The sequence below is a fragment of the Gymnoscopelus microlampas genome (assembly GCF_963454915.1).
Source record: "Gymnoscopelus microlampas genome assembly, chromosome: 7".
Lineage (NCBI taxonomy): Eukaryota > Metazoa > Chordata > Actinopteri > Myctophiformes > Myctophidae > Gymnoscopelus > Gymnoscopelus microlampas.
In genome coordinates this window covers 41,518,398-41,535,630 of record NC_139944.1, presented here as the reverse complement: position 1 = coordinate 41,535,630, position 17,233 = coordinate 41,518,398, and the positions used below count along the sequence as shown (strand labels likewise).

At 42.6% G+C, this 17,233-nt stretch overlaps 1 protein-coding gene across 1 annotated transcript; it reads right to left on the bottom strand.

Moving 5' to 3' along the window:
* Positions 1 to 288: 288 nt before the first annotated feature.
* On the bottom strand, positions 289 to 16,854 carry LOC311049490 (G-protein coupled receptor 22-like; the record flags this gene model as incomplete). The annotated part of the gene is made up of 2 exons (XM_084063091.1): positions 16,739 to 16,854; positions 289 to 1,951 (listed from the first exon to the last, which is right to left on the bottom strand). Exon 2 carries the CDS (start codon positions 1,837 to 1,839, stop codon positions 289 to 291), a length of 1,551 nt encoding a protein of 516 aa, XP_083919217.1. The 5' UTR covers positions 1,840 to 1,951; positions 16,739 to 16,854.
* Between the last annotated feature and the right edge of the window lie 379 nt (positions 16,855 to 17,233).

The following is a 17,233-nucleotide window of genomic DNA, read 5'->3' as shown; positions in this document are numbered from 1 at the left end:
CTACACTCACCTAAGCTTAACTGCTTTAATTCCTTAAAAACAGCTGGTATCAATATTGGACACTTTGTTGCATACGCACACAGGCGACAACAATGCATTCTGCATTTACTGCTGCATGGTGAATATAAGGTGACTGTGTTCAGCTGCTGGTAGTTACATTAAAGTATTTACCAGAGGTCAAATGCAATTTTTCACATTACAAACACCCAGAAAATATCATAATGGATCAAACCTGTGACACCTGTCCGGTTACTGCTAACCTACATGTGTCCAGACTCTATGCCAGGCTCACAGGGCCTCTGCCAGGCAGCGGTCAGTGGCCTCACTGGCTTCAAGTCGCACCTGCTGCTCCCCCTTTCTGTTTTCCACCCAGGAATTGTGAATGACAGCGCCCCCTGGTGATGTGTCCACTTGTAGCAGGGACACCACCCTCTTCTTCACCTTGGCACGAAGGGCACGGCGCAGCTTCTGGCGAGTAAATGCATAGAGCAAGGGGTGGGATACAGTGGTGCCGTAAGCCAGGGCCAGGAACCAGAGGCGCAGACTGACCAGGGCATCACTGGGTCCCACACCCAGAATCAGAACATTAGTCACAGATAAAGGAGCCCAGCAGCCAAGGAATGTGGAGATAATTAGAAGGGACATCCTGAAAACCCTGCGCTGGCGTTCGCGCCGATCCCGGTGGCGCCGCACAGCTCGCCGCAGGGCAATGATGGCAGACACGGAGGCCTGGACCCCCAGAGTGGCCAGCATTGGGGTAGCAGCACCCACGGTGGAGGGTACCAAAGGAGTGGAGGAAGACAGGGCTGGAGGGGTGGCTGCTGTTGGAGTGGGGGAAGGGGATGGAATGAGAGGAGGATGGCTGAGCTGCTTGGAGCCATCGGTGGTACAATGCTCCCCTCCTGCCTCGCCACTCTCTATCGTGCCAGGCACAGCTTTCCTATTCTGCCTCTTATGGTGCCCTCTGCTGGAGGCCCCCCCCCTCTTTTTAATTTGAGAGCCAATGCGGATGTTCAGAGCCCTCAGTATTCTGGAGTAGGTGAAGAGCATCACCACCACAGTGGTAAAGAAGAGGGGTACCTGCAGAATAAGGTGGTAGTACATACCAAGTCCTGTGTGGTAGCCTTGCCCACCCACACATAGCAGGGTCCGGTTACGCAAGGTGGGCGCCAGGGTGGCACTAATCCCAGGGGACGACGAAGAGGAGGAGCGCGTCATCAGCCTGCTCTCGTCTTCACCTTCTTCGTCTCCACTGAAAAACTCCACCTCGATGAACGGGATGAAAAACGCCCCCACGGAGGTGATCCAAACGGCGGTCAGGAGGAGCGCGGCTCGGCGCATCGTCAGCAGCCTGTTGGCCGGCCGCACCGAGATGTCGTAGCGGTCCAAGCTGATGACCAGGACGTTGACGGCGGTGGCGATGCTGGCGAAGGTGATGCAGGCCTCGTGGCAGCAGCACAGCAGAGCCAGGTTGGGTCCCGGGGGCAGCAGCACGACCACGAGGGTGAGGGGCAGACACAGCACGCACACCGCCACGTCCAGCACGTGCAGGTTGACGGTCACCATGTTGCTGACCGTGTCGACCAGGCTGGACTGGGACCAGTAGAGCACCAGCACGGTCAGGTTGCTGCTGAAGCCGAGCACGAGCTCCAGCATGAGGAAGGCAGTCAGCGACACCTGGAAGCCCAGAGAATACGGCACGCCCTGCCACGTGGCGGCGCCGCCGGATGAGCCGCCCGCAGCACCCAGCTCCCTGAGGAGACCCGTTCCTCCGAGGTCAGCCATCGTCCCGGCCCAGTCGCCGGTGGCCGGACCGGAGGTGTAGCTGTCTGTTTCCATGGCAGCAACTCAGTTGTCATATATGTCGGCTGTCACGCTGTTGATGAGCTCCCTCCGTGCGCCGGGCTGAGCCTGCATGACGCAGGGATCAATAACAGCTTTAGTGACAGTCCTGGCGGAAAGGGAGACACAAGGCAGACAGATGAGAAATGAACAGTGGAGGAAAGAATCAAAGAACATTACTCTCCCTCCGGAAGTGTCAGACAACTTGAAAGCTCATAACTTTGGATAGAAAAGTTATCCAATTAAAATGTTCAGGATGTAGCTTGAATGTACAAAAAAGAACAAAAATACTCTTCAGCAAACATCTATCCCACTAACTTTTACATTTTGTGTACCATATCGTCTTCGCTATACTATACATGTGCTTGCAGATTGAACAGGTGCTGCATTATGCATCAATCCAGCCCACCGTCTGTCTCCCATCAGTATCTCTGATTACCATCTTGAATTCACTAAAGGCTGGGCCCATGCATCCACACAAGCTGCCGGAACCACAGGCCAGCACAACAGGCGATCACTAATATGTGCCAGGATTCAGAAGAATGGGCGTACTGAATGGAGCTAAGTAATCAGACCCATGGGCAATCAGCTGGCGTCGCAATGGATCAGCAAAAAGTAATATATTTAGCAACATGACACAAAATTGGTTACGATCTTTGCTCTTTAAACCAGGGGTCTTCACAGTTTTTCAATGTTTTTCAGGCCAAGGAGAAGAGAGTGATGAAGCAGGGACCCCTACCACATATTGTATTAAATTGTGTTGCAGATTAAACTTTTTTATAGATTCCATACAAAGCTTCATAGACTTGCTTGACAGCACTCATCAATGTTGTGTCGGTTAATATGTTTTGTTCATGTGCATTTTCAGACATTTAACCACTTAAACTCTCAATACTTAGATCGGCTATTTTCGGCAGGTGCTTCCCCCAGAATAGGGTTCAGTAGTAGTAAAACAACGCAGAAATAAGTGCAGGTGAGAAAGGAAACATATAGGGCTTATAGGGCGCGTGTGTGTGTGTGTGTGTGTGTGTGTGTGTGTGTGTGTGTGTGTGTGTGTGTGTGTGTGTGTGTGTGTGTGTGTGTGTGCGTGTGCGCGTGTGCGCGTGTGTGTTAAAATATTCTGAGAACCCCCTAAGGGTCCCGGACCCTCTGCTGAAGACCCATGCTTGAAACTGTTAAACCCAAACCACTGTTTATTTGTCATGGTTTTATTGTCAGGGAAATAGTGACTTTATTGAGTGGTGTTAATGTATACTCAAAACCAAATTGATTACGATTTTGGTTATTCCTAATGATCAATATCAGATTTATAGAATTACTGCAAGAAAAACATGGACGAAGAGCAAGAAGCTGCTGTAACCTGGAGGGCAATGTGACTCTCTTCCACCACATTAAAAACATAAGCCCTATACTGACAGAAAATCACCAATCTACAAGCTCACAATGCATCACAATTTGTGAACTTATAGATCTGCAATTATTTTTTAAATGTTGAAATCTTTGAAATGTATTTATTTATTTACGATATTATTTATTTATTATTAGTAATACAATTTGAATAATAATAATAATCTACATAGTCAGTACAATTGTAGACATAAAACAATGAATTTAAAACAAAGTGCAATAAATAAAGCAATAGATACAAGCAAAGCATGGATTAATTAATTAAAAGATTTTGAGTGGTGATTTAATTCCCAAACAGTGGGTCGTGAATCCATTTTCATGGGTCGCGAGGGAATATCCCTTTATTTTTTGTTATCAAAATGGTGTCATTCATTATTATTATTTTAAAAGATTTCCACAAAAATGTAAAACAAATGCAAACATTTTTCAAAAGGATTTTCATGAATGAAATAAAAAATAATCAAAGAAATTCCCTAAATTACACAACAAATGTTTAAGAAATAGTGAAACTAGCCGATCTACAAGCTCACATTTGTCGCGTTGTACTATTTTCTGCTATTTTCACTAGTTTGGGTCTCGGGCAAACGTCTAATTTCTCTTTTTGGTCCCGAGCTAAAAGGTTTTGGAACCACTGATGTAACTGATACCCTGATATCCTCAGACATAGGGACCCTAGTGGCCCCATTTCCCTTACGGTGCGTTTTAACAGCGGGCAACTCTGGGCGATGCCGGGCGATATCGCCCAAAAAGATAAAGAAAATCCATCTTTCATCGCCCCCCGCCCACTTCGCCCGATCGCCGGCTCTCATAGACTTTCATTATATTTTGGGCGATGTTGCCCGGCATCGCCCGAGAGTTGCCCGCTGTTAAAACGCAGGGTCAGACTGTTTTTTTTTTGTTGTCCTTTAAATCTAACAAGGTGCATGAAGCTTGAAAATGAAGATAATAATAATAATAATAAATAAAATAATACTAATACAATCGTCAATATAGTAAATGATTAAAAGAAAATATAATAAATTACTATCAATATAATACATTTGTAAAAAGAAAATGATAAATTACTGCTGGATATGTCTGGATTATTATACAAACGGCAACGGCCACCAAACCACAAGCTCTTTATGCAACTGAACTGGAAAAATACGTTTAGTTGAGTGATGGACTCCATTTTCTCCCCATGGCTGTTGCCATAGTAACCATGGAGCAAGAGTCTAGATTAATGAGGGTACAGATGCCGTAGCACTGAGGTGTGCGACACCAAAGTCTTTGGTGACACCATGCTAAGTGACAGGCCAAAGACGACCAAAGGGATAACAAATCAAGTAATAATCACAGCCTGGCGATAATAACAGACATGATGTGCTTTCACTGTTAATCTAATCCACTTGTTCTCACTGTGGGGTCCGGCGGGGAAACCCAGGGGTCCTTGAGCGGGTTTCCAACAAAATGAGAAACAGTTTAAACACTTAAGCCCTATTTGTTTTTTGGGGCTATTCAAAAATAGCCTATCTATCGGCTATTTTTGAATAATGGTGACAAATCTTGACATATTTTGACAAATCCTCTCATATAGGGAGTCCCTGGCACAAAAACCTTTCAAATGGGGGTCTGCTGCGGCCGAATATACAACCACTCATCTAATCTAACCAGTACTCTCAGTACTCACACTTGGGGAGACAAACTAATTGCATGGATATGGAGCAAAAGTCTCAGCGTTAAAGTTTAAAAATTTGACCCAAATGGACGGGTCACTTTAGGTCCATTTTAAATTAACAGATTTTGCTGTATGGCATTTAGTGTTGAAATGGGGCAAGAACTGATTTCTCTTCAAATGCATGACGAAGAGAGGTGAAGAGGGACACAGGACAACACTGGAGATGGAGACAAAGCCTGGGGTTAGAATTGGTGATAGCATGCAGACAGCCCTGCAGTTACTTTGCTTGACTCCTGCTGGAGGTTTCCAGCTGGTACTGTTTCGTGACGTGAGCAGACTGACTGATCGACCATAACAGGCAGGGATTGAGGGAGAGAGCAAGAGAGAGAGACAGACAGAGAGAGACAGAGACAGAATCTGGGTAGATTGGGGAGTTAATCCATTAAAACCGCATCTGTGCATTCTCTGTGTCATTTTAAGAATTCTTTGGCTATTCAAAAATAGCGGATATACAAGGTCATAGCGCGACACGCTTGTAGATCTGAAAATGTTTTTTAAATCGTAGAAAATCTGTGCAAATCTTTGAATAGCCTATTTTAAAGCGAAATTGTTTTACTCCGATCTGTGCTTCTGGGGGTCCCTAGAACAACATATTTTGAGCTGGGGGTCACGGCCAAATACATATCATTTTGGGGGTCCTTGAAATGGAAAAGTTGGAGCACAACTGATATAGCAACATACTGTTAAGAACTGTTAGGAAAAAAAATTATATGTATTTGGCCGCAGACCCCCATCTCAAAATGTTTTGTTCCAAGGACCCCCAGAAGCAAAGTTACAAATTGTGCCACGCTATGATATGAGCTTGTAGATCTGCTATTTTTGAGTCAGCAGTGGCTCAAAAGGTAGAGCGGCCGCTTCGGAAACAGAAGGTTCCCAGTTCGATCCAGGACTCCCCTAGAGTTACTGTCGAAGTGTCCTTGAGCAAGACACTGACAGGTTGGTGTCTTCCTTCCTTGCATGGTTTCCTCCGCCATCTGTGTATGAATGTGTGTGTGAATGGGTGAATGTAAAACGCTTGGAATAAACGCGCAATATAACCATTTATACCAGGAAATGACGGGTAATTTAAAGCTGCTTTTGGTTCAAAAGTCATACTGTAGGCCAAAACGTGAAGTGGGCTGTTGTAGCGCCACCATGAAAAGATTAGAAAGATTTGGGATTGAGGTTCTTCCTTGGCTTAGAGCGTGCAAAGTTTCCCAGCAATCGGGCGCTGCATTCATGATGTGTGGCATTTTGTGCAAAACGGGCCACAAAGCCAATCATAGCCAATCGGAATGGAATATGAGAAATATGACAGATATGTGTTGATCACACGACTACAGAGATAATGTACCGATTTGCATGAGGTTTGGATAAAATAGTTAAAAGAATTATGCTGGGTATAAATCTGTGTCATGGTGGCGCTATAACAGGACGATGTGAAAGTGTCTCATCATCTGTTTAAGAAAGTAGGTAGCTGATATATAGCACTTTTACCTTAGCGCTAGGTATACTCTTGGTTGCTTGTTTTTGCAGGAAATGCACTTAGGACTTCTGGTGATTAGTAGTTTCGTTCCCTACCTATGTTGAATGCACTTATTGTAAGTCGCTTTGGATAAAAGCGTCTGCTAAATGACTGTAATGTAATGTAATGTAATGTAAAGAAACATTTGGTTTTGAGTGTGCATGCAACACACACACACACACACACACACACACACACACACACACACACACACACACACACACACACACACACACACACACACACACACACACACACACACACACACACACACACACACACACACACACACACACACACACACACACACACACACGATGGATAAGCATGTGATGGAAAATGATTTAATGGATGAGTGAATGGCATAGGAAAGGTAGAGCACCATGGCAAAGAAGCATTACAGGTAAACAAGATGCCCCAGGGAGAAAAATGTAAAGGATGGAAAAAAGCCCCCTCCCCTACTCTCTCCGGCATGGTTTCCTCCAACCCCCAAGCAAACAGGCAATCCCAAAGGACTGCCTGATGTATGGAGAACAGCATTATTCCTGCACAGGTTCTGGCCTGGAGATATTTATGCCAGCCCTATGTATAGATAACCAAGACAATCCGCTCGGCTTGAGAATGGCGATATGACGGACGGCAGAACAATTACGAGAGAATCTTGCATTGGCACTTCGGTAAAGCACTTTATCAAACAACATTGCTACAGTCCATGATTTAGCTGGTTCTCTTTGCCAGTTAAATAAAGATTAGATTAGAGGTTGAGGAACAAAAATGACATAAAGAAGAAGTGTGAAGCAGGGACGTGCACAGATAGACTTTAAGTGGTGCTAGAGCACCTGCCCTTTGCCCTCTTGACCAGAAGTGCCCTTTTGAAAAAAAGGGGAAAAAAGTTGTTTTTATTTTAGTTTACAGCAGGGGTCTTCAACAGGGGGTCCTCAGAGTTACTACAGGGGGTCCGCCAAAAATCAATTCAATTCAATTCAATCAATTTGTGTGATATGATTTTTCTTTTTACCATAACCACTCGAAACCTAGCATCCCTTTTCTGAGGAGAACTTTAGCCAAAAATAGCAGATCTACAAGCTCACAACGCCTCGCGCTGCGAGGCGTTGTGGGCTTGTAGATCGGCTATTTTTGGCAAAGAGGTATAGGTGTAGAGGGAAAAAAGAGCAGACCAAGTAAACAAAAAAAAGTATAATTTACTTGAGCACCTGCCCCTCAAAATGTCTGTGCACGCCACTGGTGTGAAGAAACAATCCAAATCCTTCTATAATTCTAGTAACCTCACGGTGGTGGTGGTGGTTGGGTGGTGGTTGGACTCTTGATCAAACTGCGCATGCGTCGTTGCCAGGTTTCGCGAGAGAAACAAGCAGCAAGGTCTATGAAAACGAGACCAAACCAAACGAACCCTATAACACCAACATTGGCCCTAAAGCGCTTACAATCGGCGGACATGGCAACACCGACGCCGACGCTACACCATAGACCCCGCCCACTCTCTACTGCGGAAAGTAAACACTCCAGATTTTTTCCCCCACACACGATGCACATTAGCTCCATAAAGAACGGTTCTATGTCGTTCTCTTCCAGGATCAGGCGAACGTCCGCCAAGGCTCCGCTGTTTACCCTTTTGTATACATCGTATCCCAAAACTAATGGTAGATTCTAAACCGCACGGATGTTTAAGGTTTGGTCGGCTGCATAATATTTTAGGACGGGGGAGGGGAGGGGTCCCTGGCATATCTATCAAATGGGGGTCCGCGGGCTAGCAAGTGTCAATTTGGGGGTCCTTGACATAAAAACGTTGGAGAACCACTGCACTACACAGTACACACTCACTTTCGATCCCTGATAAACTGTCTGTTCTCATTTTGGCTGCTCATATTCCCCTACTGAAAATAGCTCATCTACAAGCTCACAACGCCTCGCGATGCGTTGTGAAAATAGGGAGATGGAGAGAGAGAGAGAGGGACGGAGAGAATACTCAAATACCTTGAGTAAAAACACTTCACAGTACTGAAAATGAGTACAAATACTTAAAAGTACTGAAAATGAGTAAAAATACTTCAAAGTTGAAAAACAGAGTACAAATACTTAAAGATTGATAAAAACACTAAAAATACCTAAAAGTTGAGAAAAACAGTAAAAATACTTAAAAATAGGGGGGCGCCACGACGGGGCGCGCGCGGGGGAGAAACCGCGCGACAGGACGTGCATTAACCCCAACTTTGCAAATACTTTCGCCTGCGCCCTTCACCGGGTATGGTCTAGTATATGTAACACTGATAAGGTAGAGGTGAAAGGTCACAAGGATCTCCAGTGTCTGCCCATGGAGAATGTTACACTCCTTGACCTCCTCTTGCATTAAGCCCAGAGATGGCTCACTTGTGAGTCAAAAGAAGTGTTTCCCCTTCTTTTGAAAGTTCAATGTGAGCCCGAAAGAGATACAGTAGGTTAGTTAACAGCTGAGGGTTGGCTCAGTGTCTAAGAGAGATGAAAGCATTGCAGGAGCAAAGCATGGCAGGAGCTCAGCCCCATTCCTTTTTAAATTCAGATAAAACCTCGGCAACAGCCAGCTCCCCATTCCTGATGATTCGGAATCATCAGTGAGTCAGAGGCAGAGTGTGATGAAACCCAGGTGCACTGCCTCTAAAGCCGACTTCCTAATTAAGTCCCCTGCAAGTACAGGTTCACTTGGGAGTCGAGTGTTTGAGCTCCTGGCTGTGTGTGACCAATGTCTAGCATTACATAAAGCAGTGGTGTTTTTCAGACCGTGGCATTCTTCGGATCATATCAAGGTGTTGAAATGAATCAATGTACAGACGAGTGTTGAGGAGCCACAGACACATTAACAAGACTATTTCCTCTCCTCTCTGACCTTCTGATGAGGTTGGCTGACCTTCTGATGAGGTTGACTTACAATTTTAAGAAGACCTTGCAGGAGATTGAATGTCTACTGATATTCTGAAACTGTTAGGGATGCGATGAAAACTCAGATACTCATGGAGAAATTGATTTCGTTATAAGGCTGATGCAGTTTGTAATCAAGATGGGAGGTCTGTAACCAAGATGAAAATAACATGAGTGCACAAACCTTTATGGAGCTTTATGGACCTTTATTCATCCTATAAATGGAAAGGGAAATTCAGTTTCAGCTCCAACCAGCTGATTCACATCCATGTAAAATTATGGAATCTGGTCACATGCAGGCAGCACAGACAGGAAGAAGGCGAGGCATGCTGAAAACAGTGGCCAAACAGGGACATAATCTGGAGTTATAGATAATACCGTGAGAAATTGGAATGTGAACTATAATGCAATTTAGTTGAACAAATAGTAAGTGTAAGTATATAGCTAGCTTAGTAAGGCATTACATGTACAGTAACTTAATGTTACAGGGTCCTTAGGTAGCTACACAGCTTGAAAACATTTAGATTTAACCTAGGGTGAATTGCTCTTTGTATATTTCAGTTACTTGTCATATCTGCCTTGTGCAATTTTTGATTACGAAGCCTAAAAGGTTTCATATGTTCCAATGTTCAATGCCAAACACACAATTAAATCGTTAATCGCAATTATTTGAGTGACAATTAATCGTCAACTTAAATGTGTAATCGTGACAGCCCTATTTATATGTGGGACACTGTTCATCAAAAAATATTATAATAGTATGTAAATACAGCAAACTCTATGTTATGTTATTTCAATTATCATTTTTGTTGTCTTGCTTTGCGAAATATGGTTTGGAAAGTGGGACAGCATGATTTACTGTACCTAATGTGGGACTAAAAGTAATTTAATCAGGCAAAAATGTGTGGAAGGGCATGGATTGTGCAATAACAATTGTTGTTCACATGGTGTTAGACTTCTAATGCATTATTTTAGACTTTTAAGGTGAAGAGAAAAATTATACTCAACTAGAAAGGGGTGCCCCGTGGAGCGCACATCACCACCAGGTTGGGTTGCCTACCCAGGGCTGTGTAAGTCAATGGTTGCAGCTGTCAGGACCTGAGGAAGCTGCAGGGAGTAATAGTGTCATTAATGGGCAGAAGTGAAAGTGCTTTTCTAGGTGCTCTATAGAGGCCCATCAATGTGATTCCAATTTGGGGTTGATTGAATGTTGTGTTCATGATAGGTGGTGTTTTATGTATGAAATAGTGCAAGGACACTGATTGAGTGTGGGACAGAACAGGATGAAGGGAAACATATAAAGTATAGACAGATGGTTGAGGATGGTGCGTCCCTCAGCTGAGGCTGGTGGCCAGGCCCTGGAATGTTGCTAAATTGACAATTCTTCTTTCATCAAAGAGAAATGGGGGAAAAACAAGGGGATAAGAACAAAACGTAAGGAGTGAACCAGGAAGCTTGTACATTCTGCCAGCAAATATGGGGACAGAAAGGACCCTAAGTCCACAGAGGAGTGAGTGGCTTTCATGTGCCGTCTGTTTCCGATGGTTCCATGAAAACTGTTCAGAGGATGGATACGGCGGTTATAGACGATGATGGCTCTCTCACATGCAAGGACTTGTTTTTCCATCTGTGCATTACATTGTGTTCAATAATTATCCATAATGCAGTATGTGGTAAGCAATGGTTTTATATGGTTTCAGGTTGTATATGTGTTGCCTAATAAATGTATATCTGATAAATGCATCAAACGTATTATGGTATATTTTTTTGTTTGATGCTGTTCTCCATGTAACGTTCACACCTATAAGCCTAGGTTTTGTAACAGCAATAACATTGTAAAGCCTCCAGTGTTACTGACCTGGAGCAAGTTTGTGCACACTTGCAGGCAAGCATGGGCCTGCCAAACCAACTCCTCCAAAGGTCTCACAGTAGGCAGAATATTTGGTCATAAAAGCCAGAAGTGGCCAATCTCCATGCAGACTATGCAGATACTGTAACACTCATAGCTGAACGCATGTATTTATCCCTTGAAGTGTCAGCAGCCAATGATAAATACCAAGAAGTCAGAATGATTCTGATTCTGAATGAAGTCAGCTCATCCAGACATCCACCCATGCACTCCATGAACAGTATTGACATAAAGAAAATTGAAGATTTCAAATACCTTGGGTCGTATGTAGTCAGCAGCAGAAAGGACTTCCTGACAAGGAAAGGACAGTTTCATCCAATATGGCAGTCAGACGTCTCAAGAGCTTCCGAGATCAACCTCTTGAAAGCCTGCGTGGAAACAAAGTATCCTTCCCTTCAGTGCCAGAACATGGACAACGAATAAAGAGCTCTGGGATCGTCCTGATGGAACATACACAAGACTTTCTCTGCCTGGAAAGTTAGCATGCTGAAATAATAAGCTATCATTCTTGCACCAATAAAAAACAAAAAAAATGAAATCTTGTTTAAGATAATATCATCGGTAGGCCCTTTCTAAACCGTCCACACCTCACTTTTGAGAAGTAGACAGAAATGGTTCATCATTATCTTATGAGGACCAATTATAGGAAGATATGGTTGAAAATGGGTGACGGGCTCCTTTAAGTATTCTGACAACATGACATGGGTGAACTATCCCTTTAAGCATGTTTTACCTACAAGTACCTACAGTAGGGTGGGGGCTGCTGCTGGTGGATTGGTCTAAAAGTTCCACAATATAAGGGGAACTTTGACTGAATGCTGCTTCTTCCAGGGGTTACATGGCCCTTTAATGCTGTTGTTATTTGGTGTAACACACTTACCTCACTGAGACAAATTCCTTGTGTGTGCAAACAAACAAGGAAAAAATATTCAGATTCTCATTGACGTTTTTGCTTCAGACATATTATTTATTTACATAAATGAGGCTATGGGTCTGTGGGTCTGGCCCTGTCTAACCTACAAAAAATTATAATGCAACTCAAATACAGGCAGCAAGAAAACCTGGAAACATTTGCCAGTAAGATGGAGGGAAAGTGAGCCATCTATGTGGTTGATGTGATGGACTAGCAAAAATATAATAATATATACTGTATAATAAATATGATATAATATAATATTTTCTTTCTGACAGCAGGCCAAAATGAATGCACAAAATTATAACTTTAGGTTGAGTGAAGTGCTTAAGGTTTGGAATACACAGAGTAAGCTGAAGATCGTTGAAATCTTTTATAGTTATTCTGCTATATTAATGTCATACAGTGTCATAATGTACACTGCAACGCAATCTGGGAGACAATAAATATGATTATAGCGTGATTATTTACAGGAATTAAAAAAAGAGAAAAAATAAAATAAAAAACAAGTAAAGAGATCGTTAGATTTTCTGGGGTGAAAAGTTAGTTTTCGCAGCTTGCATTTTTTTTTGGACCACAATGCTGTATTTGTCTGTCACGGTCTGTCTCTGTCTCTCAACGTTTTTATGTCTCTGCCTCTCTCCTCTAGCCACTCCCACATTCTATTCCACCTGCTCATTCCCCTCAGCCTGTCCTGTGTTAACCATTTAAACCCCATTATCAGTATAGCGGGGGAAACGTTCACAGAAAATAGCCAATCTATGCAATGCGTTGCGAAGCATTGTGAGCTTGTAGATCGGCTATTTTCAGCGAAGATATTTAATGTAGAGCCAAAACAAAAAAGTCACTAGAGTCCTGAGGGACTCAAACAAGTACAGTGTAGGGTTTAAGTGGTTAACTGCCCCCATGTGTCCTGTTAGCCCTTGTGTGTATAGTATACAGTATACACAATCACCCTTGTTTTCCCTTGCCAGTATGATGACCGTATTAGGGTTTTAAAGTTGGCATGCATGCATGCCACTGGCCTATTTCCTCCTAGATAATGATTATTGGGTGTTATTGTTATGTATCTCAATTTCTTCTGTTCCAAAAACTGTGGAACTGTTGTCAGGGAGGTGGCTCTGTATCGTTTACGATAGTCAGTCACTCATATTTCATACAGTCTGTTTCTGGCGAAAATATAATTAATTTGGCGGCGGTAACAGAAAAAACATCACATGGATGCACCTGGGACGTATCATCAGTGTTGTAGCCTGGGGTCAACAGGTGTTTTGGGTCTCACAACATACACCCTCGCCCAGGTGACCCAGCCGGGGTTGATCAAGCCACCTGGAACTTACGTCCCAGGTAGCTACCCACGGTCAGTCCTCTTAGGGCAAGACAGTGCCACTCAATCCGCTTGTCCGGATCTACTCAGCTGGGACTGGGGGAGAGGAGGACAACATTCCTTTAAATGTCCAGCCTCCCCTCCAGCTGTCTGATCATGCCTCCTATTTCCATAATCACCACTTCCATCACTTTTTCAAGACAATGCAGTCGTGAAACATGGCACATTCTTTATTTATCACTACTATACTTATGGCAAACCAGTACTACAAGGGAATTATGATAAGAACAATACAATAATAAAAACCAATAATGGTTGATGCTTCCATAAAGACACAGAGTGCTCTCTTCTCACATAATACAAAGACACCCCACCGTCAGTGGTGGAAACACCCATGCACACAAAACAGTGTTGTACATCAGGACACCTGCTGAGGCTGAGCACTCTTCTTGATGAAAGACAAATGGCCTCATCCAATTTACCAGTATGGTATGTTGTCACAATTATGACATAATCGCCCATCGCAAATATTTGAGATAACTGCATTATTTTGCATAATCGCCATAATCGTTTCCATGTTGAAAAATGCTCATACATTTTCAAATATTTTCAAAAATAGTGGAACTAATATACCGTTTTCATGTACTATCGTTTATTAACATTGAACAGCACCTGTGCCATCCTTCTGTTCTATTTTATTTTATTATTATATAAGATGATGTTTGGCAACATATGTGATGTCTATTGTTTGTCTTTTGTTTTATGTGTTTTGTTCTTGAAAACTTAATAAAATTTAAGTGAAAAATAAATAAATAGTGGAACTAGCAGATATCCAGATCGGCTGTAGATTGGCTATTTCCACTACTTTTAAACACACTTTGAGAATGAAATCATTAAAAAGTTTAGTCTATTACTATTACTAGTCTACTACTCTAGGTCAGCAATACTGTACATGTTAATGTAGTGTATTTGTTTTTATGTGTGATGCATGTATTTAAATGCATACATTTGAGACATATCCTGCGTTATTAAAACATCATAATGAAAGTGTTCTTACAGCCATTACAGTCTTTTGAATTACCTGTATGGAAGTGCATCAGCTAAAATTGTGAAACTAATCTATTATTCAGCTAAGATTTCTCAAAGAGCGTATGAGCTATTCAACCGAGTGATGCATCAAGCCCTTCAATGAGTGTGAGTTGCCGCTTTTGTGTTGTCCTGTTAGTTAAATTATTTATTGTTGAGCTAAAATATATACTTGACAGTCACTGAGAACCCACGATGATGGAAGAGTGGGAAAATGTATGAAAGAACAGTCAAATCATTTAACTCAGATTTGTGTGCACAGGTGCACATGCTGCAGTGCATATCGCCGTCTGGCAGAAACCTCATATTTCCATATTTCAACTTTATATCTTTTTTCGTAAATGAATGCCCTACTTCGTCAAACAAGAGCGTCGCACAAAAGCAGTGAAAATAACAGATCTACAACAATGCATTGCAATATGGGAGTGTGCAGCGGACACACCTGATCTATTGTACAGTATGTAGATGAGGTATGGCCATTGTTGGACAGAAAGCCCCTTAGCTAAAATGATGAGGTTACTTAACTACAGCAGGAGGCAATTAGAAGACAATTAATCAAACTGCCCTGCTGGTTGCAGCATGAGAAGGATTAGGGAGGAAAGGGCTTGTATGGGTCCATTTATACACTCACTTAAAATAACACTCTGGATTTAGCTGTGCACTTATAAATGTGTTTGGGTGACCTGATAGCCAAGTGGTTAGGTCACACACCACATAGGGGTGCAATGCCCTGACCAGCGAGTCCAGCCGGCTGAACCATTTGTCATTCCCCTACTCTCTCTCTCTCCTCTATCGATGTCAAATAAGGCTTAAAATGCAACAACAACAAAAACATACAAAGATGCATGTGTCATATATTTCACACTATTGATTTTGAACACAGGTACTGTACATCAGTGGTTCTCAAAGTGGGGTCCAGGGACCCCCAGGGTTCCTTGACGCAGTTCCTGGGGGTCCCAAGCGATATTTGTTAATACAGCTATCACTTTAATCCTATTTTAGCTATACATTTTTGAAGAAATCTTGAAGAATTGTGAAAATGTTTTGAATAATTTGGAAACTAATTGAACAATGCAGATTTTCTCTCATGCACAGTGCATCTTTTCAGATGGGGGTCTGTGACCAAATACATATCAATTTGGGGGTCCTTGACATGAAAATGTTTGCGAACCAATGCTGTATAAATATTGACACGTATGTGTGTGCAAGCTTACCCACTGAGCTGAGCTACACAAGCATGCACATATGCACATACAGTATAGGCCTATAGGCACACTTTGATGCTCAGTACATACATGTTTGCAGTCAGAGCTAGGGCTGCAGTGAGAAATCCCACTGGAGCGTGGGAGAAACACACACAGCTTCAAAGCCTGTGTGTCAAACATACTCCCACATTGTTTTAATAAAAACACATATTCCAATCCTGTCGATCAATATTGCCGACATGGAACAGTGATTTAATAACTTAAATCACTTACTCAATTACAATAAAGTCAACTAATCATTACTTTATTTTAATACCACAAAGCTTTGAGCACCATTTATTTATTGCAAAGAGATTCATACAATCTGCAATTTATGCTCCATACCTGCCAGCCCAGATAGTGTAATTGTAAAGGTACAATGCATATACATTCCTAAGTGTGCATGCAATTTTGCAATGCATGTTATTGCACATTGTGTTATGTAAAAGTGAAGGTAACAAGTAGCTTAGGTTAGGTAACAGAAATTAGAAGTGTGGCTGTAGTTATTATAGCAAATAAAATAAAGTTAGGCTATGATGAATTTAATACACAAGAGCCATAGTGCTTTCTTGGGTTTAATCCTTTTTAGCATCCTTTTGTATGAACCGTACTTTCTGCACTTTTTTTGCAAACTGCTAAATAAAGTATTCAATCAATCAATCAATCAATCAATCAATACCTGTAAGTGGGAATGGATAAAACCTATAGCTGTTCGTCGTTCCTGTTAAAATGATGTGAACCAGCAAGCGTTTGAAGTTATTGCAGAGATATCGTATAGATATAATTTTTTACTTGCCAACTGTTGCAACATTCTTCGGAAGAAACTGTACGTCTTGTTTCAGATCGCTACAAATGTTTAAAGATACTGGGTCTTACCTCCGTTGTCATCAGACGAACAGATCCATCTCTAGAACGTCTCTCTCCGGAATGGAATGGACCCTCTCTCCTCTATCTGGACCAATCTACCACGCGCACGGAGGTCTACCACAAGCTACACCAGTGGCAACATTGTTGCTTTATGTCCGCACGCACGCGCTGGGGTCTCTAGTCAGATTCACTCACAGTAGCCTAGACTAGAGGCGTTCGCCTGTCTTACCTGTAACCTTAACTGCTGTGCCTCCTCTGGGCGACTGAATCCCCCCCGCGGGATAATAAAAGGTATCTATCTATCTCTCTGGAGGACTATTTCGCGCACCAATGACAAGAGGAATTGATGTACTTTATTTAGTAAGTAAGTAAGAATGACTATAGAAGGTCGTTCCGATGTCTTGTCACTAATCACAGCAGTGGTGTAAAAAGTAGGCCCTACTCACATTTTTGACTTGAGTAAAAAAGTATCAATACTAGTAACTTAAGTTTTCAAAATAATTG